The sequence below is a fragment of the Marmota flaviventris genome, chromosome 1, assembly GCF_047511675.1.
Source record: "Marmota flaviventris isolate mMarFla1 chromosome 1, mMarFla1.hap1, whole genome shotgun sequence".
In the NCBI taxonomy this organism is placed as follows: Eukaryota; Metazoa; Chordata; class Mammalia; order Rodentia; family Sciuridae; genus Marmota; species Marmota flaviventris.
The window spans coordinates 101,216,426-101,238,391 of NC_092498.1; the positions used below are offsets into that span (position 1 = coordinate 101,216,426).

General features: G+C 39.7%; 1 protein-coding gene across 1 annotated transcript in view; it reads left to right on the forward strand.

The window, feature by feature from the left end:
- Hecw1 (HECT, C2 and WW domain containing E3 ubiquitin protein ligase 1) overlaps positions 1–21,966 on the forward strand; it is a 411,800-nt gene that overhangs the window by 294,676 nt on the left and 95,158 nt on the right. Inside the window, exons 11-14 of the mRNA XM_027938390.3 lie at positions 3,799–3,949; positions 11,550–11,689; positions 13,857–13,978; positions 16,233–16,418. Of these exons, the coding sequence (XP_027794191.2) occupies positions 3,799–3,949; positions 11,550–11,689; positions 13,857–13,978; positions 16,233–16,418 (599 nt within the window). The remainder of the gene's footprint in view (positions 1–3,798; positions 3,950–11,549; positions 11,690–13,856; positions 13,979–16,232; positions 16,419–21,966) is intronic.

Sequence of the window (21,966 nt, forward strand, 5' to 3'; positions counted from 1 at the left end):
ACAAATACTTCTATTTAGAAATTATCTGAAAAAAATATCTATAACATGCTTTCTTCAGGAGGCAAACTCCCCCCATAAAAATAATCTACCAATGCATGGTGGATTAAACAGGCACCTGAAAACTATTCCATTGTAAAGTATTCCTTTGCAATGATAGAGCAATTAATAAGTAGTTGTATGTGCAGATATTATAAATAATTGGCTACGAATTAATTTTAAAAGTACTTAATGTAAGCCACTTTCAATAATTAAAACAAATTTTTCCAGATGAGTTTCAATTTTTTATCGATGTAACATTAGAAAATTTGTTAGTGAATCCTACCAACTAAATTTTCTTAGATAATTTCTAACAGTACATCAATTACTTCATTCCTGGTATTCATCCATTCAATAAATACTTGTAAATACTTCCTCTGTGCTAGGTACTATTTTAGGTACACAAACTGGACAAACATCTCCACCCTCTGGCACATACAGTCTAGTTTGAGAGCTAGACAATAAACAAAAAAATAATAAATAAGGAATTAGTGTAGCATTTTGATTGGTGGTGAATGCTAAGCAAAAAGCAAAAGTAGTGCAGAGTAAGGAACTTATGATATTTGATGGTGGCTGGTTTGCAATTTTAGATCAAGTGGTCATGGTAGACTTCATTGAGAAGACAACACAGAAGGAGATAAAGGATTTTTCCAGGTCAATGCTGGGAAGGAAGAGCTTTGCAGGCCAACATAGTACCCACTACCAAGCTGTAGATAGAGCCCCTGATGAGTTTGACTAACAGGTGACCTGTGCACCTGAGCAGGTTGAGGAAGAGAGAAAGCAGCAGACCCTGAGGTCAGGGTGACAGCAGGGCCAAGTCACATTGGGCTTCGTAGAGCATATGAGGGCTTTGGCTTTTTTATCTGAACGAAGTGGGGACATTGCAGGGTTTTGAGTAAAAGAATAACATTGTCTGACTTAAGTTTTGAAAGGTTTTCCCTGGTTGCTACATAGGGAATAAATCATAAATAGGAAGGATAGAAGCATGAAAGGCAACTTGAGATTATTGCAGCGACCTAGATTAGAAATGATGGTGGCTTGGACCAGGGTGGGAGCAGTGGAGGTGGTGAGGAAGGTCAGATTCCACACATATATTTTGAAGATAGATTTAATGACAAACTGGATGTGGAAGTGAAAGAAAGATGGACTCAAAAATGACTTAAGAATTTTAGCCTCGAAGGATAGAGTTATGTACAACTGAGATGGAAAAGGAAGGCTACAGGCAGAACAGATTTGGGTACAAAAGTTCTGAAGCTTGGTTTTGATCATATTTGAGGTGTGATTTAGGTAGTGATGTCAAGAAGGCAATTGAATGTATAATTATGAGGTTCAAGAGAAAGGTCTGGACAATAAACATAGTATTTCAATTGTGGAAAAAAAATATTTAAATGCCAGATTTGACATGTTTTGTTAGCATAACTAAAGGTAATTCATGATCAAGCTAACATTGTTCTTCAACTTCATGGAAAACATATTCAGCAGGTCCTTCCATCACAAATGAACTGACCTCACCTGCACTAGTGTAACTTGCCACAGCATTGTCAAAGGAAAACCTTTACAATGAAATAATTTTCAGATGTCTATTTAAGCAAACTCATAACATTACAGTGCTGGGTTCTTCAGGTCATGCTGAAGCCTGAAGTTCCATAGGATTTTTTTTGTTATAAAATATGTGAAAGTAAATTCTTCACAAACCAACACAGAAAACACACTCATAACTTCTAACTACACTCAGCTAATTATTTTCTGAATATTTTTAATAACATATAACTAGCACTCTGAATTCCAGGTATTCAGTCTATTGACAAAAGAGCATGTCTTTCTGGCTTTCCATCCTTTTTCATGAGTGATTTGGAAATAGTGAGACGTGTAGTGAGAAAATACCATTATCACTGCTTCATTCTCTAGTCTTTTTGTTTTGTTTTGTTTTGTTTTGTTTTGCCTTAGAGAATTTGTAAGACTGAAGCTTTGTCTGTGGTGGTCCTTCCTTTACTATGGGCTCCTGGAGGGCAGGGACCTGTGTTATTCTGCTCTGTGTCCTAGGATCTGACATAGTTCCTGGTTTCTAATCACTGCTAAAAAGGAGTTTGCTCAGTTGAATTAAATAGTGCCATGAGTTTTAAAGATTAATGCTTATTCTTTGTTAGATGACAGATTGGATTCAAGAAAAAGAACTGTCCGGTTGCTTTTTAATATTAGGTTGGGAACCATTGAAATTTCAAAATGTTTGGATAGAGATTACATACTAAGTAACACAATTACGCATATACACAATTCCATCAACTAGTTAAAGAGCTAATGAACATTTACATCAGTTGACAGCTGGATTAACTAATCACCAATTGTAGTTAACGCCTCTTAGAACATATTTTTACAATCTAAATTTTCCCTTCAATTTGCCTTATAAGTCAAATTTGGTGTTTTCTGATATTTTGGTTTTCATTAGGCATCATTTGGCAATCCCCCAGGTTAGACACATGCAATAATATTTCCTAACAGATAGGACATGTACATATAAAGCCATAAATATACCAAATCTATTTTTCCATTTAAAAATTGAGAGTTGCTATGTCATTACCTGAATGATACGTTTTCAAGAATATTGTTAACATCTGACCTACTCCCAAAAGCTATGGGCTTTTCTCACTTAAGAGGCTAAATGGTTTCCCTCCCTTTGCAGTCATTTTTGCTTCTTTTTTCTTTAGCTAATACATTTTCAGCAAAATGTATCATGTTGCTGCTATTTCCACCATATTTTTATGTGTGGACTCAAAAAACTTCGCCCATTTCTGTGCATTGCTCCTGTACGTCGAGCTCAGACATGAATACATTAATTTCATCCCTTTCCCTTTTAAGGGATTTTCATGCACATCACCCCACCCCAACCCCTACATGCATTACGTAGGCTATCATGATGCTTCTGCCTTTTAATTTTGGGGTTTCCTCTGTTTTATTTGGGAAGCAAAAGAAATTTATCTTTATCTTGGACTCCCTCTACTGGTCAGGAAGGCTTTTTAGCAACAAGAGTAATTTTCCAAGTGCCTTGTTTGTCCATAGTTGTCATTGGTTTGGTTTTGGTAAAAATATGTTTGGTAACCATAGGTAGGTTGAATATACAATGTGAATTTACAACTTATCAAAAGGATGTTTTAAAACTCTAGTATCAAATCTTTCCATTCACCCTCTCAAGAGATATAGCAGTCCGTTAAACTTGTTAAGTATTAGAAGAGGCTATCTAAAGTTGCAGGTACAATATTTTAGAACTAAAGTTAAAACTAGTTTTAAAATAAAGGCCATTGCCACTTGTCACAGAAGCCAGTCCTCCTATGTTATATCTAGCAAGGAAAGGGTTCTCCAGCATCATAGTGTCAGCTGTCACTGGAGGTCATGTCTAATCTTCTTCAACTGTCACTTGCATAACCACAAGATTTTTTAAGAAATAAATTAATTAAACAGGCTTTCTCTTTAGAAATCATTAGAATTTTAGCATAGGTCATATTCAGGGAACCACAATTACTATTTAAAATGGTCCATTTGTCTAAAATGGTCCAGCAGGGAACCTGAGTATGTTAAGCTCTTTTCTAGAAGGCCTGATTCTGTGCCACTGCCCCATCAGTCATGGCAGGTGCTGTGGGCAGTGTCTGGCCTTCTACAACCAACCAATGGTGAGTTCTACCTCAGAAGACTGGGAAGTAGTTATCTCTTCACGTGGGTCAGTAGTTTGTCCTTGATTTTTCTTTTTGCCTTTTTATTAAACACTAGACTGGGAAGCTCGAATTGACAGCCATGGGCGGGTCTTTTATGTGGACCATGTGAACCGTACAACCACCTGGCAGCGTCCAACAGCAGCAGCCACCCCAGACGGGATGCGGAGATCGGGGTCCATCCAGCAGATGGAGCAGCTCAACAGGCGGTTGGTGATCAGTATGCAATGAGCTCCTATAAACCTCAGTGAAAGCAGAATGGCAGCCAAATAAACTCCTCTAGCACTTTGCTCAGTATGAGGAGACTGGAAAGTGATTAAGTACCTTAAAGAACCCATTGTAACAGGTACTTGACTAGCTAGATTTAGAATTTGGTAGCAGAGACAAGTGACGCTCCAGTGTCCTTTAAAGATGGGAATTCCTTAAACTTCTTACAGACCCAGGCTGGAAAATAGGTTTTGTCATTGTTATTTGTTTTGTGTCTGTCTGTTTTGGTAATATTAGGAATTGAACCAGAGGGCTTTGTATATGCTAGGCAAGTGCTCTATGGCACAACTCCAACCCTAAAACAGACGTTCTTAACCAAGGGTACCCTCTCTTCATGGTATTCACCAAGGATATTAGTATTTCATGAACCCTCCAGAAATTGTATGCAAAATTATACACGAATGCACATTTTTCTGGCATACTGGTCCATATCCATCATAATATTCTTCCAAGATATTTGGCAGAACTCAAAACAGTTTAGAACATTCCAAGGATAGGTTCCATAAAAATACTAAAAACTGCCTGCAGGAAAAACTGTCCCATAAATCACTGTTGGCATTCCTACCCTGCTGTCATAATTGCTACATACCCACCCATAAATAATAATTCTTCAAATGCCTTCATCTTAGAAAAAGAAATGTTTAAAAAAAATGTTTTGAAGTCAGGCATGATGGTGTGCTCCTATATTCCTATAATCCCAGCTACTCTGGAGACTGAGGCAAGAGAAGTGTGAGTTTGAGGTCAGCCTGGGCAACATAGTGAGAACTTGTCTTTAAAAAATAAAAGAATTTTTGAGAATTATTTTGTTTAAAAACTAAATCCTCACTATTGATGTCATTTCGGTTTTGATGTGCAAATGAAACCCTAGACCATGTATTGCCATACCTCAGTGAGTACAGAGCATCCTCTCTAGCCTCTTGTTCTTTGAGGCCAGGCTGATGGCTTCAGGATACTGTTAGTTGCCAGGGATGTAAGCTGCAGGCTAACTTCAGTTGTACATGGCATCCATATGCATTGTGTTTATGTGTAAGTATTAAGGTAAAGAGAAAATTGAGAATGACTGGAAAAAAATTTAAAAAGGTTGGAGGGTGGTATCTATTGACATCATATGACTTCAAAACTGTATCAGCCAGAGGGGGAATTAGACTATTTGGTGCCATTAAAAACACATGGGGGGCCCTGGGTTCAATCCTCAGCACCACATAAAAATAAAAATAGAGATATTTGGTCCATCTACAACTAAAAAAAATATATTTTAAAAAAAACACATGGAGGGGTTGGGGTTGTGGCTCAACCCCAGTGTTAGAGCGCTTGTGTAGCATGCGTGAGGCACTGGGTTCAATCCTCAGCACCACATAAAAATAAAAATATTGTGTCCATCCACAACTAAAAACATTTTAAAATACACACACACACACACACACACACGGAGACCGGGCATGGTGGTATACACCTGTAATCCCAGGTTCAGAAGGCTAGAGAATTGTAAGTTCAAGGCCAGCTTCAGCAATTTAGCAAGGTATTAAGCAACTCAGCGATATTTTGTGTCTAAATAAAATAGAAAAAAAGGTTGGGGATGTGGCTCAGTGGTTGAGCACTCCTGGATTCAATCCCCAGTACAAAAAAAAAAAAAAAAAGCCACATGGAGGCAAAAACTAATTGAACAACTTCTCACACTATCAGAATATTCTTTTATTGCTTGAACATTGGGAAGACATTTGCTTTCCATTTTTCCTCTTCAATAGCTGAGTGCTTAAATCATTAATGAAAAGATTTTCATTGGCAGCACATTTCTCCACAGTCATCCCCACAGAAACAAAGCATATTACAATAAATATCTTGTGATATGCTAGTTTTATTAGACACAAATGCGCCAAAAATCCATGAGATGGTCCTGTCATGGTGATTGCAACAAAACTGTTGTGACAAAATGCAGGGGACACAGAAGTTCATTTTATGCCATTTCATAGGCAAAAATTAACCTTTAGGCCTGTCTTGCCAGAACAGAGGAGCTAAGAGTGTTCAGCAAACTAAGAAGGTGTCATAGGCTGTTATCTACAAGAGGTACGGTTTGAACACTAGGCAATAATCAAATCAACAATACATCAAATGATTAAATAATACAGTGCATTCGAAGCAGAAGGAAATACCTTGACCTATGGCACAAAAATCCATGAAAGTTCATGTGTTCTGATAGTATGATATAAAAATTAGACCAGAACCATCTGGAACCCAGCCTCTTGAGAAGATCTGCGCCTTTCATGTGTCAACTCCCGTGCCCTCCGTGGAGATGATCACATAGGAAAGGCAGCCAGATTTTGTTGAATGGGGAGTTGCATTTGCAGTTCATCTGGGCAGATAGAGAAAAGGAATTTAGCAATTTGAGAAAGTGCTTATTTCTTGTGAAAAATCCTACTTAGGGAAGGTCAGATAACCTTCAGATAAGTATCCAAGCTTTTAAATACTTATCTTAACCTATTGCTTTCAAGTATTTAAGGTTTTCTGTGAATTGGTGTGATAAGGGTAGCTGTGCAAAGTATACTATCAGTCTTTATCTATCTCACATGTGATCACACTGAGGGGTCATTTTCTGATAACCTGAAGTCATTGGGAGAAATTTACAAGTTCACTGTCTCACCACAAAACAGAAACATTTCCAAGTTTTACAAGGAATTTCTCCTGACTCTGCACCCAAGGAAATGTACACCGAGTACAGAGTACCCAATGGCAATGTGACTGTGTTCAACCTTGGTCACTTTGTAACGACAGCACACTCTTCCAGGCCTTATGGTGTGACCACATGCTCCCTCTACAGGGGCCACACCTACCTCCAACCTGGGCCACATCTCATTCTACTGGCCTCACTCAAAAATCATGAGCCCTGTGACACCTCCACCCAGGACAGAGCTAGTGACTTCTTCCTCTGTAGCCTCTTGACTATGTGTGCCCCTGTTACCATTCTTACCTTCTTGTCTTGGTTTTCTTTGTAATCCTTCCGCCACCTAGTGAGGTGCTAAAAATTTAATATACCTCAGTACAAGATTATTTCCTGAGTTAATTCCTATGCCTTTGGAATATCCAGACTTAATTAACTCTATCTTCGCACATAGGTATTGAGCAATCAGGAAATATAAGCATGAATTCTCATTTTAAATAAGCAACTAAAGTCTGATTTTTAAGTTAGTTGTATAAAATTATAATATTCCAGAGGGAGATAGAAATTTTAAATAGAAAAAAATCTACATTCCTATTACTTCATGGATTAGGCTTTTTTTTTAAAAAAAGTATCCATCTTTAATTATATACAATTCTTAAATGATTATAAGGTAACATGTAGTTAGTTTTATATTCATGATATAAATGAATAGAAGCATTTCCTATTGCCACATAATATTCAGATTGACATTTAAATGCTCATATACTATCCCATCAAGTGGCTATAATTAAGTTAATTTAATTTCTTATGTTGTTGAGTATTTTGTTTATTGCTTTTATTACTATTTTTGACTTAGCCACCAAAGCCTGTTAAATGTTAAGACTATTTTTAAATATAGTATTCTTTTGAGGTTTTGTTCCCAAAAGAGCAAGTCTGGGAAGATGAACATGGTATTGGTATTTGTTATCAGTGCTTAACTATCTTCTATTGTGGTTTTATGAGTTCACTGTGCCAGTAATACCTTCACTTCCATTTCATCTTTTGGTTTGTTTTGCTGATTTAGAAGGTGCTCCTTTTATTTTGGAATCACTTATACTTTATTTCTTGGAGGATCCAATTTTTTCCAAAATCTTTTCTTTAAAAATTATATTCACTTCCATGTGACCTGTCTGTTTATGGATTTTAGGGGGTTTCTGTTTTGTTGGTTGTTTGGCTTAGCATTGTTTTGGAAAGGTTTTCCTTTGTCTTACTTGGTGTGTGTGTGTGTGTGTGTGTGTGTGTGTCCATTTATAAATTATATATTCCATCTGACTTTCTTACCAATTTCCATTAGCCCTTCATATACTATAAATACTTAACCTTTTACTGCAAAACAAAACAAAAAAAGAGTGGAAGACACTGACAGATAATTCTTAATGAAGTAGAAGACAATGGGCTTTCTGACTCCCTTTCTCTTCTTTGGTGCCCTGATTCCCCCAAACTTCCCCTGAGCTTCAGCAAAGTTCAGGAGTGGATCTGGGACTTGAGGCTGTTGACTTAGTAAGGCATGAGATAACCAAGGTCCAATCGAAGACATGTGAAATAGATTGTGACATTGGTGGCACTTTCATCATCAGATAAGATCATATGTCCTCATAAAAATTCTTTGCTGTGGTCATTGTATTTGGGGAAGAAAAAGAGAGGCGACAACTTGACATTTGTCTAAGTCCCATCCCAGGTATTGATTGCTAAGTAACAGCCTACAATCTTCATTAGGATCATGATCATTGTTTCTCATGCCCTTGACTGGACCCAGAAAGGCAGTTCTCACTGGAGTATCTCTTGGCTGTGGTTAGGGTGGCTGGAGCTGGAGACTCTCATATTTGATTGATGCTAGCTGTTGGCTAGGAATGTCCACGAGGACACCTTCACAGAGATTTCCCAGGTAGCCTGGGCTTCCTGACAACATGGGTTCCATCACAAACTGTCACCTTATACTACATTAGACAAAGTAGTCACAAGATCTTCCCAGGCTCATGGGGGGTGACAATATCAAATCTACCTCTTAGAGAGGTTCTGTGATAGCACATAGGACTAAAAAAAAAAATGGTAACACATTTTGGGAAAATACAATCTGCTATAAAGCTTTTAGGGCATCATTCCATTAGAAGCTTCCTTAGTCTTCGAAAGGCCCTGTTCTCCCCTCAGTCAAGGTTTCAGACTTCAGAAGCTTCTCATTGGCCACTTTGCCCTCCTGCAGGGCTGTATTCTCTGAGGTGCAGGAGGGGGATTATAGAAGGCTATCCTTCTCCTTCTCCAAACCTCCCTGCCAGAGACATGTTGAGGTGTAAACAAACCCAAATATTTCTCTCTATAGTTAGGTCACTCTGTTCATTCCTCTGTCTTCCACATTTCGTTTTAAGAGGTCTTCTCAGAAAGTGTCTCTCAGTAACTGCTACAGGCAAAGGTATCTCCTGTCAGCTATCAGAGTAAGTAGTAGAATCTCTCTAGATAAAATAAAATGTAAAAAAAATCCCTTAGATCAGTGATTCCAAACCTAGATGTACATAATACTAATTGAAGAGCACCTTGGAATCTCAGGTTTCTATTTTGCTTCAGTTCTGTAATATTGACAGTCACCCAGATGAATCTCTTGCAAGTAGTCTAGTTACCACACTTAGGAAAGCTTCCTCTGTAAGCTCAAGGAAAGAATGAAGCACTGGCCTTCAGAAGCTTGTCACAGTAGAGCCACATCTGTGCAATGTGGGTACCTCCTTTGTTTGATCTTGGATTGCACTTAGAGACCTGGTTATTCCTGGTTACCATACTATTCTCTTCTTCTTCCTCTTTGCCCGCCTCTCTCTACTCACTCCTCACTTTCCTAAGCACAAGACCCATATAAGCAACATGCCTTTGGATAGTGTGACTTGCATGACCTTAAGGACCTCCAAATCAGCATATCCAAATATCTCCCCCAATCCGTCCATCCTTCTAACACTGACTTTCAGTGTTGCCACCTCCAGCTACCTGGTCACAATAGTCTCCTTCCTCCTCTTCAACCCCCATATCCAGTGAAGCCACAATCCTGTTGAAACTACCTACAAAATTATTAGAAATTCTGCTAAATATGTCTTGAAATGTCCCCTTCTTCCATCCCTGCCTTGAGGAGAAGTAAATATGGGTCCTGGTCATGTTACTTTAATTGACTGAGAGGCATTAAACAAAACAAAAGTAGTATGAGAAAGGAAGAAGGCTACTTGGGTTGAGGCATGGAGAGTGGAGCAGACACAAATAAATAACTGGGCATCTGCTTAAAAGATAACATGAAGCAGACACAGCAGGCTATCAAGGGCAGGGAGGTGTAGAAAATTTCTGAGTATTCTGCTGGAAGATAGAGCCTATCTTGAGATCCCTGAAGTATATGGGTGTTTCCCCTCACCTCAGCAACATGACCTACCATTCCTGCCTGAGGTGGCCTTTGGCATTTCCATCCCAGACTGTTGCAGTATCAGACTACTCTCTGCCTGACTTCAGGCTCCTCTCCTGCACCCATTCTCTACACCAGTGTTGGCTGATCATTCTAAGCGTACATCTGGCCCTATATCTCTTTTTCACTTTCTACTTAGGATCAAGAGCAATGGTTTTCAAAGCTAACCCATGGAACAGCAGCATCAGGACCACCTGGGCACTAGGTGAAATGCAAATTCTTAGGCCCTACCCCAGATCTACCAAATCATAAACTCTGGGGATAAGACCTAGAAACCTATGTTTTAACAAGTCCTACAAGGTATTCTGATGTTCCTCAGGTTAGGAGGCCTACGACCCAAACTGCTGCTGGGGCATCCTTCAGATGATCCCTGCCTTCCTCTCTGTTGGTCTCCTCTCACCAACAGGAGCCCATGCATCCTGATGCCACCCCTAAGTTTCCCAGAGCTCTCCCAGGGGACCCTGCTTTCACACATGTTGCTTTCCCTTCTGAAAATGTTTCTGCTCAATAAGCTCTTCCATAAGTTCATACTCCAGCTTTTACCTACCTTAGGATCTCCTTGTGTGTTCCCACGTCTCTAACATGATCTGGACTGCCTTCACATTGCTAGAGTTGTGTTTTACATGCCATTCCCTGCTTTGCTGCATCTCAACTGTATGTTCCAAGGACAGTCATATTCTAATCCTCTCTGATCTGAAAGCTCAGAACAGAACATGCACGTGGTGGGAGAGCTGATAAATATGTAGTACCTGAGAAAGTGACTGACTGGTCAGCCAACTGAGTCAATCCCCAACTTAGGAAGAAAAATGAGGCTTCAAATAAGCAGCAAGTATTTATTTGTCTGCCAGGATGTTTGTAAACTATAATATTATATTTTATAATATTTCTGTGACCTCTACCCAGTCATATCAAGTAGTTGTCAAATAGTAGTCCTTCACCATACCTCATGGGTTAGACATGGATCCTAGGGTAAAGAGAGCAATAGAATGGGCAAAAGACCAAGGTAAAGGAGAAAGAGGTTTGTGCAACAATTATTCCTTTTTGTAGGCCTATTAAAGTAATGTGGTGATAATTCCATACCTTAGTTGTAACATTTTAATTTATTTCCCATACCCTTATTTAAGACTTAGCCTGATTTTGTTTAATGTAGTACACAGGCTATTTTTCATGATTAGTTATTTTTGTTGTTGTTGATTATTGAAAGTCACCATATTTGAAATTCATCCTAGCTTTCAAAACAAAAACAAAATCAAATAATCTAGACATACTCCTCTTGCTAATTGTTTTGTCTGTCTTTTGGGAATTTCCTTTTCTGACTTTCAAGATAATTCTTTACAGATTCTTGTCTGATTCAGAGCATTGGCCTCCCACAAGGAGAAAAAAAAAAGTTAACTCCATCTTTCCATTTTCCAATGCAAAGGTATCAAAATATTCAGCGGACCATTGCAACAGAAAGATCTGAAGAGGATTCTGGCAGCCAAAGCTGTGAGCAAGTCCCAGCCGGAGGAGGTGGAGGTGGAGGGAGTGACTCAGAGGCTGAATCTCCCCAATCAAGCTTAGGTATTGGAAATGAGGGGTCCCCATATACTAGTGGGGGCATCCAACAGCTGTGTGACAGAAGTGTACAAGTCCTTCACCATACCTCATGGGTTAGACAGGGGTCATAGGGTTAAGAGAGCAACAGAATGGGCAAAAGACCAAGGTAGAAGAGAAAGAGGTATGGTGCAAACAGGGTAAAGCAGACAATGGAGCTTCCCCCCAGGAAACTTAAGAGATACAGATCCACAGTGAAGAGAACACCACCAACATGGCTGGTGAGATACGAAAGCACATGGATTCAGGGGATGGAGTTGAGTTTGCCACAATATTTGTGTACCAAGGTAGCTTTTATGATGGCTTAATCCTTTGTTGTTAAATAAATATATCTGTTGGAGTCCTAAGGGTTTTCCACATATAAATAAAACATGCTATAAAAATTCACACTCTATTTCAAATGAGCCATGTGACAACACTAGGAGCAATTACTTTGCATTTAGAAGAAAATTCAGTTCTCCCTGGAAAGAACTTGGGGAGAAAGAGGTTTTCCAGCAGGCTTCTGGTTATGTACACCGTGCAAGAGTATTTTTTTTTTATTTACAACAGTATGCATTCACTCAGGGCCCAGTTTTCCTGATTTTTATTTCTTCGAATTGAGTTCTACTCAGACAAGGATATTCAAAAACCATGAGACTGGCTTCCACTTTTTATACCCACAACAATATAAGATTACCACAGTGGCATCTTAATAATTCACTTTCTCTTTGAAATGGGTTAAATGATGGCAATTTTCTTCACCAAAAGAAGGCTCAGAGAGAGTCTCACCAAGCAGACATTGTGATTCCCATCCTGCCGGCTCTCCACCATCAACAGCAACACGGATGTTGGACATTTTCATGTGATCTCCTAAATGCACATACAGTTTCAACAACAATTTTAATTGCTTCCATTCTATTCAATTTTCTAGACAAACTTACCAAACTGACTAGTGTGAGTTTTTCTGTTATTAATTTCATTGTTTGGCCTTCTGAGAGGGACACGGTACACTGATCCAGTAATTAGAAACATGAAGAAAAAAGAAAGAGGACATTGATTTCTGAGTTTGGCATTGGATCACTTGCATTTACTGTGTAACAAACCATCCACAGATTTAGTGGTTTACACTCACAACCACACATTCATCTAGCAGTTCTGTGGGTTGTCAATGTGAGCCAAGCTCAGCTGGGTGGGTCCTCAGGGTGCTGCTGGGCTCACACAGATAAATGTCTTGGATCAAATGTTGTATTGGCTGTGGGCTGGCTGGTGTGAGATGACTTCAGATGGGTGATTTGTCTCTACTCCCCATCATTTATCTCTCAGCAGGCTAGTTCAAGTTGTTCTCTTAGTGGTAGCAGGGATATGAGACACACAGAACTTTCTGAAACTCTGACGTGTCACTTCTGCTACAATCTACTAAGTGAAGCAAGGTACAAGGCCGACACCAATTTAATAAGGATTATTGCTACAAAGTCCCATTGCAGAGGGGTATGGATACAAGGAGGGGGAAAATTGTGACCCTTTTTGCAGAATCTATCATAACTATGGTTATCAACTTGTAAAGAAAATAAGGAAAAAATCATCAGGATAAATGGGAGGAGATGTTAGAAGACTTGTGCCTACCTGAAATGATGGAGGAATGCTACTAGGAAATAATGATTCTTAACTGGCTTACAGAAAGTGATACAAGTTGAGCATCCCTAATCCCCAAATCCAAAATCTGATATGCTCCAAAAAATAAAACTTTTTGAGAACCAACATGATACCACAAATGGAAAATTCCACACCATGAAACAGATTCATGTACAAAATTACTAAAAATATTGTATAAAATTAACTTCAGGCTCGGTGTATACAGTGTGGATGAAACATAAAAGAATTTCATGTGTAGACGTGGGTCCCATCCCCAAGACATCTCATTAAGGATCTGCAAATATTCTGAATCTGGAAAAAAAATTGAAAAACTCTGTTTCCAAGCATTTCTGTAAGGGATGCTTTACCGGTATGACACCTGGTCATGTTGCTATTCAAAACAAGTTCTGCTGTGCAGGTAGAGATCTGTGTGCTACTGCTGTGGGAAAAGAAAAAAAAAAGAACCAGGTTTGAAACTACTTTTTTCTAAATGTATTCTGTCGATTTGCTTCACTTTTTCCAGATCTGAGGAGAGAAGGGTCACTTTCTCCCGTTAACTCACAAAAAATCACCTTGCTGCTGCAGTCCCCAGCCGTCAAGTTCATCACCAACCCAGAATTCTTCACTGTGCTGCATGCCAATTATGTGAGTGTTCCAAGAGCAGAGGAGGCCTGGCCTGGCTCCATCAAGACCCCAAACAAACTTTGTAAAGTCAATTGATAGATCCAAAAGGCTAGAATTTTGCACCATACAAGGAGAGGGGGAAAAAATCCAATATATTCTTTTCACTGTGAGTCTCCCAATAAGTAAAAAGCCTGGATTTGGAAATACTGTTGCTTCTTTAGTTTTTTGTTAGGCTCATGTCAGTAAAAGTACTTTGAAAACAAATACTCATTTTTATTATTGTTAAAACTTTAAAAGAACATGAAATGAATAGATCCCCTTCATTATGATCCATTTAATACAATCATTTTCACTGAAGAAATTTTAAAATAGATTTTTTTCCTAGATGTAGAAAACATCCTTTTGATGCAGTTTTTCAAATATCAGGCTAATATTGAACTGGATGTGATTTTATTATGTACTTTTTTTTCATTGCATTTTTAGAGGGTATTTTCAAAAGAACAATGACACAATATCACTATATTTGTTAAATTCCCATTTAACAACACTGCAGATCAGGCACAGTTTAGGTGCTGGAATCACAAAGACAGATTAAGGTGACACATAAGAACTAGGTGTCTTTTCTAGGGGATGATGACATCCAAAGTAATCAGCTTAACAAAACAGGGCAGGGCCAAACTGAAAGAAGACAAAGTTCCCTGGGAGCTCAAAGAAGCAGAAGGAGACAGGTGCATTGAATCTGGAAGGTAGAAAGTGGGTAGGAAGAAGTCCAGGCAGAGGGACAATGTGTTCTCTATTAGTATGTTTGGGACAGCTATAAAGGTTCCAGAGTGGCCCAAGTGAGAGAGGCTACAGACAGGGAGAGAGGGCTGGAGAATCATCAGCAGACTCCTGGTAAGCCATGCAAAGGATCCTGGATCTACTTCAGTGGGCAACAGGAACCCACAGTGCTCTTAGGCACTGGGGCTGCGTAACCACACAGTTGATGAAGCATTCTCTCTGGCAACAGAGCATAGGGAAAGACTGAGAGGCCAAGAGTAGAGGCCAATTCAACTGCTCAAGGGAGAGATGATGGAGGCCCAACCTAAAGAAGTGGCTGGGAGCATGGCAAGGAATAACTGCCTTCAGAGAGATTTCTCAGGGAATCAATTGACTTTGGGTCCCCTGTGGTTGTGGGTGGGTAGAAGATGAGGAATTAAGAAAGACTGAGTTGGGTGTGGTGGCATACACCTGTAATTCCAGCGGCTCGGGAGGTTGAGGCAAGAAGATTGCCAGTTTAAAGCCAGCCTCAGCAAAAGTGAGGTGCTAAGCAACCCTGTCTCAATAAAATACAAAATAGGGCTGGGGATGTAGCTCAGTGATTGAGTGCCACTGAGTTCAATCCCCAGTACCCCACCCCCCTGCCAAAGAGAAAAAAAAGACTAGTTTTAAAACAGCAGTTTTCACTTTGGGTGCCTGAATTTAGATGATAATGATTCCATAAGGCAAGAGCCATAATTTGATGAGGTCATGTCAGTTCTGGCTTGGGAAAAGGGGGACCACTGGTTGGATACAGAGCAGATTCCCAGTGCTGCAGTGGAGAGTCACAAATGGAGAATAAGTATGGCAGATACTGATGCCCTGACACTCAACGCTAGGCAAAGTGGACCATGAAATCCACTGGGTCAACCTCCCTGGTTTCACAGAGTCTGTTCTTTTACTGTGCGCGCACGCGCGCGCGTGCACACACACACATACACACACACACACACACCAGCCCTCTGTACCATAAAATTGTCATTTGGCGTATTTAGAAATTCCTAAAACATTCTTTGTTTCCTCTCATCCCCTGATCTCTACACACACAAGGTTTTACATAGGATTTGAAGGATTGAGACACTTCTGTAGTCCAGCCTGACATCCCCACAGATCCTAAATTACTACCCTGTGTTAGACAGATAAGAAGAAAGGCAGACCTGTGCAGTCAGAGAAGGGATGAAGGGATATGAGGGGATAGGAGTGAAGCCCAGAGAGGTAGAAGAAGGTGTGAGGGAGCTTTACACGACTGTCCAAGGCTGCCAAGAGTTGGGTAGAATTAGAATGATATATGTGTGTTAATAATCAATGCACGATTACTTCTTGGGCAAGATCTCTGCTTCTGAGGCCTCTATCTCAAGCTCACAATAAATTGCTGTGTAGCAATCACATTACGTCATGTTTAAATACTCAAAGTGTACTCAGTCTGTTTTTCCAAATTTCCCACTCTCGACTCCAATCCGCCCTGAACCTGTCTCAGAGTGCCTACCGAGTCTTCACCAGTAGCACCTGCTTAAAGCACATGATTCTGAAAGTCCGAAGAGATGCTCGCAATTTTGAACGCTACCAGCACAACCGGGACTTGGTGAATTTCATCAACATGTTCGCAGACACTCGGCTGGAACTGCCCCGAGGCTGGGAGATCAAAACAGACCAGCAGGGGAAGGTGAGTGTGATGAATGCGTGAGGCTTTCCTGGAATGCTCTGGTTCACCAAGAAAAGGACTGGTGAGAATGAGGAGGAGGGTTGTCGGGAAGAAGGTTTTTGTGCCTCAGAGTTACATTGGCCTTCAGGAGGAAAGGGGGTGATACCTGTCCACATCAGGGTTTCTCAAGCTCAGCACTATTTTGGAGGGTAGCTGGGCAGAGGCAACTTCCTGTGCATAATGAGATGTTAGCCAGCATCTCTAGCCTCTGCCCACTAGATACCAATGGAACACTTCCTAAGTGGTGACATTGTGGTGTGTCCCCTGGGCAGTGAAGATCATGCTTGGTTGAGAACTACTGTCTACATCTTTATAAATTTGTATTTGGGTAATGGAAAACCAGATTGTCTCCAGTGGCAGATTATTGGGTTCCCTTCTTAGACAGCTAACTCTCAGTAGATAGCATTACTGTTTAAATGGGGAATGACATTATTGCATTCCTTGTGATTTCCCTAATATATCTTCAATTCTCCTTAAAATCTCCTACCAAACAGGAATGGGGTGAACTGGGCCTGTTCCAGGTTTCTGGCCTGCATTTTGGTTCTATGTGATCTTAATCCAAATGGTCCTTCCCGGCAATGCTTTGGAAGTCTAGCTGAGTCTGCCAGAGTAAGAATATTTTCTCTTAATCATCTTGAAGTATATATAGAACAGGCCAAGCAACTTACCAAAGACCTGTTCCTGCAAAAACTTTTATGAACTTCGCTAAATAAAATCCCTCCTTTGATGATCTCTGAGTGGGAAGCCGCACTGGACAGTTCCTTGCCTCCTTGTGTACCTACAAAGCCAAAGTTCCCCAAAAGGAGCCTGTAGGTCATCTTTGTCCCCTTGGAGCCACAGATCCTGCTCCTACAAGCCCATAAGCATGCCTGAAAACCAGAACTCTCTACAGCATGTGGGCAAAGAATGTACCACTAATGCAAGTCCCATCTTGTGCATTATGGGATGTTTAGCAGTATCTTTGGGCCAAATCTCTGGGCCTTTCCTAAGCCAAGGGTGAGTTGCAGGAGTGGTTAGGGATATGCCTTATATAGTAGTAAAGCCACCATAGTTAGAATGTACTGCCTGGGACCTTTTTAGTTAGTGGCTGTGGTCTCCACTGGGGGAAATGACAGGAATTTATATTATGACAGCTTGCAGATATGGCTTAGGGTGGGAAATAAAGCCTGAGCCAGAATAGAAAATAAAGGAGCATCTTATCAGAGCCAGACACACCTAGTGCTCAGTAGTCTTCAGTAGCCACATTTACACATATTGCTTGACCAAGATGCCAAGAAAACACCACTATGAATCAGTGGACAAAAAGGCAGTGTTTATCATGCAAAAGCACACACTATGTAAACAACTTGCTCAGCCTCGGATTTCTATGGCTGCAGCTTTTGCACAGGGACAGGGAGGCCCCCAAATGCAATAAGGCTCTGGCTCTGCATCTTACACACAGCAGATGACACGGTCACCTCCAGGTCATCATACTGAGAGAGGGCACAGTGGCTGAGATACACACCAAAATTTTAGTCTGTTTGCATAATTTTAGCCTGAATGCATATTAAAGAGTTTCTGGCAAGAGAGTTTTCTTCTAAAATTCTGTTTTGTGAAATAAAATATCATATGCAGAAAAGAAAAAAAATCCGAATTTGAAATGAGAAGATTGTGTTTTACTTTCCATTTAATACAAACACTGTATGACTACACACACACACACACACACACACACACACACACACGTTTTCACCAATTGTTTATTGATTTAAAACACACTCTAAGTGGCAGAAAGAATTTCCAAGGTATAACAGGTACTGAATTGGAGTTTTAGTCCCATATTTGAAATGTACTATCACAGTTTATTTATGGTGGTCAGACAAGAGGATAGGGAGGAAAAATGGGTATAGTCCTGTGAAAGAGGACTGGTCCAACTCATCCCAAACAAATCACCCTAGGCAAGTCACTCCACTTTTATAAGCCTTTTTTTGTTTTGTTTTTTTGCTTTTCATAAATAGCAATAATAATGCCTCTTTGGCCTTCATGATTTTATAAGCAGAGGCAAAGAATAAATAAATTAATGTGGGAATTCACCATAGCATGTGGGCAGTCCTTTGAATGCTGTAGCAAATGTCCACTGGTGGGGGGGGACATAGGGGAAAGAGACCCCCCTCATTGCCAAAGTCCATTAATGATGAGAATTGATTGAGAAAAACATTTTTGGAACACAGCCTACAAGCTCAACCCTCTAAGTTGGAAAGAATGTATTGTACAGGAGACTAAGAGTTAGGAACACAATTCAACAAAAAACGAAATGATATAGCTCACTGTAAAAAGAGCCATCTTCACCGCTGGCCAAACCAGGGTCCACAGTACCAAAATCACCTTCTTGTCCCTACCCTGACCAATCTGCTTCTTGGTTTATCTATATATTCAGAGATAACAACCTTCACTTTTATTATTATGCATCCTGGCGGGAAGCAGAAGGGCTGGGGAGAGCTGTTGGGAATGTTTGAATGTAGAGTCATCCCCCAAAGGGAGCTAGAAAGAGCTCCGGGCCGAGCCGAGCCGTGACACTTCAGAAGAACTACAGCAAAGACAAAAATGCCAACTATCTCCTTTGTCATCGGGAGCAAGGAGGACACAGCCTCCTGCCCAAGTTCCATGGAGACTGCCTGTGGGCCTCACAGATGACCTCAGGTCTAAGCAGAAGGGGACAATTGCCCTCAAGGGAGGGTGTGGGGCTTTGGGCCCCATGGGGTACTGCCTTGTGGCAGACATGGGCCTGAGGTGGCCTCCACTATGAAATAGATAGATAACAGGACAAGAAGGAGCCTGTGAAGAGCTGCTTCCACCATGTGAAGGAAACAAAAAGCAGAAAACACGATGAGAAGCAGCAGACCAAAGAAAGTGGCTAAGAAATAAACACTGTTGAATTTTAGGGAAAACCAAACTAACAGCTTGGGGGTAAAACAGAGCAGAAATGACGCTAAGGGAAAACAAGTCACTTAACAGAGCATGCGAACATGGAAACAGCACCCAAAGCAGAAGGAACCCCACCTTCCCATGTTCCTTAACCCATACACCCCACTAGATACTTTGCACTGTCCTCTTCATTGTTGATTTACTTTTTTTCTTTTTTGGAGGGTAGGGGGAACCAGAGATTGAAATCTGGGACACCCAACCACTGAGTCACATCCCCAGCCCTATTTAGAGACAGGGTCTCACTGAGTTGCTTAGAGCCTCACTTTTGGTGAGGCTGGCATTGAACTTGTGATCCTCCTGCCTCAGCCTCGCAAGCCGCTGGGATTACAAGCGTGTGCCAACATGCCCAGCACTCACTGTCTATTTCTTCTGGCTTGATTTTAAGCTCCTCGAAGGCAAGCATCAGTTTTGCTCACTGATGAAACCCCAAGAACCTCTTACCTTAGTTTTGGATGAATGACTTACAGAGGTTCCTGAAGAAGAAACCAGAATATAATAAGTACAGTAACAGTAACTGAATAGTAAATTTAATATGTAAATGTTAAATAAATATTTAAATAAAATTTCGCTAGACTACAATAAATTATTCAAGTGGGCAGATTAATTCATGGATTTACAGTAAAAATAGTTACATATACTGCATAAAGAGGTAAAATTACTATCTGTCAATAAAATATTTTTCAAACAAAACAAATTAGTTAAAATAAATTCTCTATCTGTATATGCTCTGGAATGTCTTTAAATAGACGTTTCCTAAAAATCATTAGAGATATTGGTCTGTAGTTTTCTTTGAAGTGTCTTTGTCTGGTTTAGGAATCAGGGTGATGTTGGCCTCGTAGAATGAATTTGGAAGTTCTCCCTCTTTTTCTATTTCCTGAAATAGCTTGAAAAGTATTGGTATTAGTTCCTCTTTAAAGGTTTTGTAAAACTCTGCTGTATACCCATCTGGTCCTGGGTTTTTCTTAGTTGGTAGTCTTTTGATGGTTTCTTCTATTTCCTCAATTGATATTGGTCTGTTTAGGTCGTCTATATCCTCCTGACTCAATCTGGGCAGATCATATGACTTAAGAAATTTATCGATGCCTTCACTATCTTCTATTTTATTGGAGTATAAGGATTCAAAATAATTTCTGATTATCTTCTGTATTTCTGAAGTGTCTGTTGTGATATTGCCTTTTTCATCCTGTATGCTAGTAATTTGAGTTCTCTCTCTTCTTCTCTTTGTTAGCATGGCTAAGGGTCTGTAGATTTTATTTATTTTTTCAAAGAACCAACTTTTAGTTTTATCAATTATTTCAATTGTTTCTTTTGTTTCGATTTCATTAATTTCAGCTCTGATTTTAATTATTTCTTGCCTTCTACTTCTTTTGCTGTTGTTTTGCTCTTCTTTTTCTAGGATTTTGAGATGAAGTATGAGATCATTTATTTGTTGGTTTTTTTCTTTTTTAAGGAATGAACTCCAAGCAATGAATTTTCCTCTTAGAACTGCTTTCAATGTGTCCCATAGATTCCGATATGTTGTGTCTGTGTTTTCATTTATCTCTAAGAATTTTTTAATTTCCTCCTTGATGTCTTCTATAACCCATTGATCATTCAGTAACCTATTGTTCATTCTCCAAGTGATGCATGATTTTTCCTTCCTTCTTTTATCGTTGATTTTCAGTTTCATTCCATTATGATCAGAAAAGATGCATGGTATTATCTCTACTCCTTTATATTGTCTAAGAGTTGCCCTGTGACATAATATATGATCTATTTTTGAGAAGGATCCATGTGCTGCTGAGAAAAAAGTGTAACTGCTTGATGTTGGGTGGTATATTCTATATATGTCGATTAAGTCTAGGTTATTAATTGTGTTATTCAGTTCTATAGTTTCCTTATTCAACTTTTGTTTGGAAGATCTGTCCAGTGGTGAGAGAGGTGTGTTGAAGTCTCCCATGATTATTGTATGTTGGTCTATTAGACTCTTGAACTTGAGAAGAGTTTGTTTGATGAACATAGCTGCACCATTGTTTGGGGCATATATATTTATGATTGTTATGTCTTGTTGGTGTATGGTTCCCTTGAGCAGTATGTAGTGTCCCTCTTTATCCCTTTTGATTAACTTTGGCTTGAAATCTATTTTATTTGATATGAGTATGGACACTCCTGCTTGTTTCCGAAGTCCATATGAGTGATATGATTTTTCCCAACCTTTCACCTTCAGTCTATGTATGTCTTTTCCTATCAAATGTGTCTCCTGTAGGCAGCATATTGTTGGGTCTTGTTTTGTGATCCATTCTACTAGCCTGTGTCTCTTAATTGGTGATTTTAAGCCATTAACATTTAGGGTTATTATTGAGATATGGGTTGTTCTTCCAGCCATATTTGTTTATTTATGTTACTAAACATGGTTTGTTTTCCTCTTTGATTATTTTTCCCCCCTTTACTGTACTACCTCCCACTGTTGGTTTTCAATGTTATTTTCCATTTCCTTTTCCTGTAATGTTTTGCCGAGGGTGTTTTGAAGAGATGGTTTTCTAGCTGCAAATTCTTTTAACTTTTG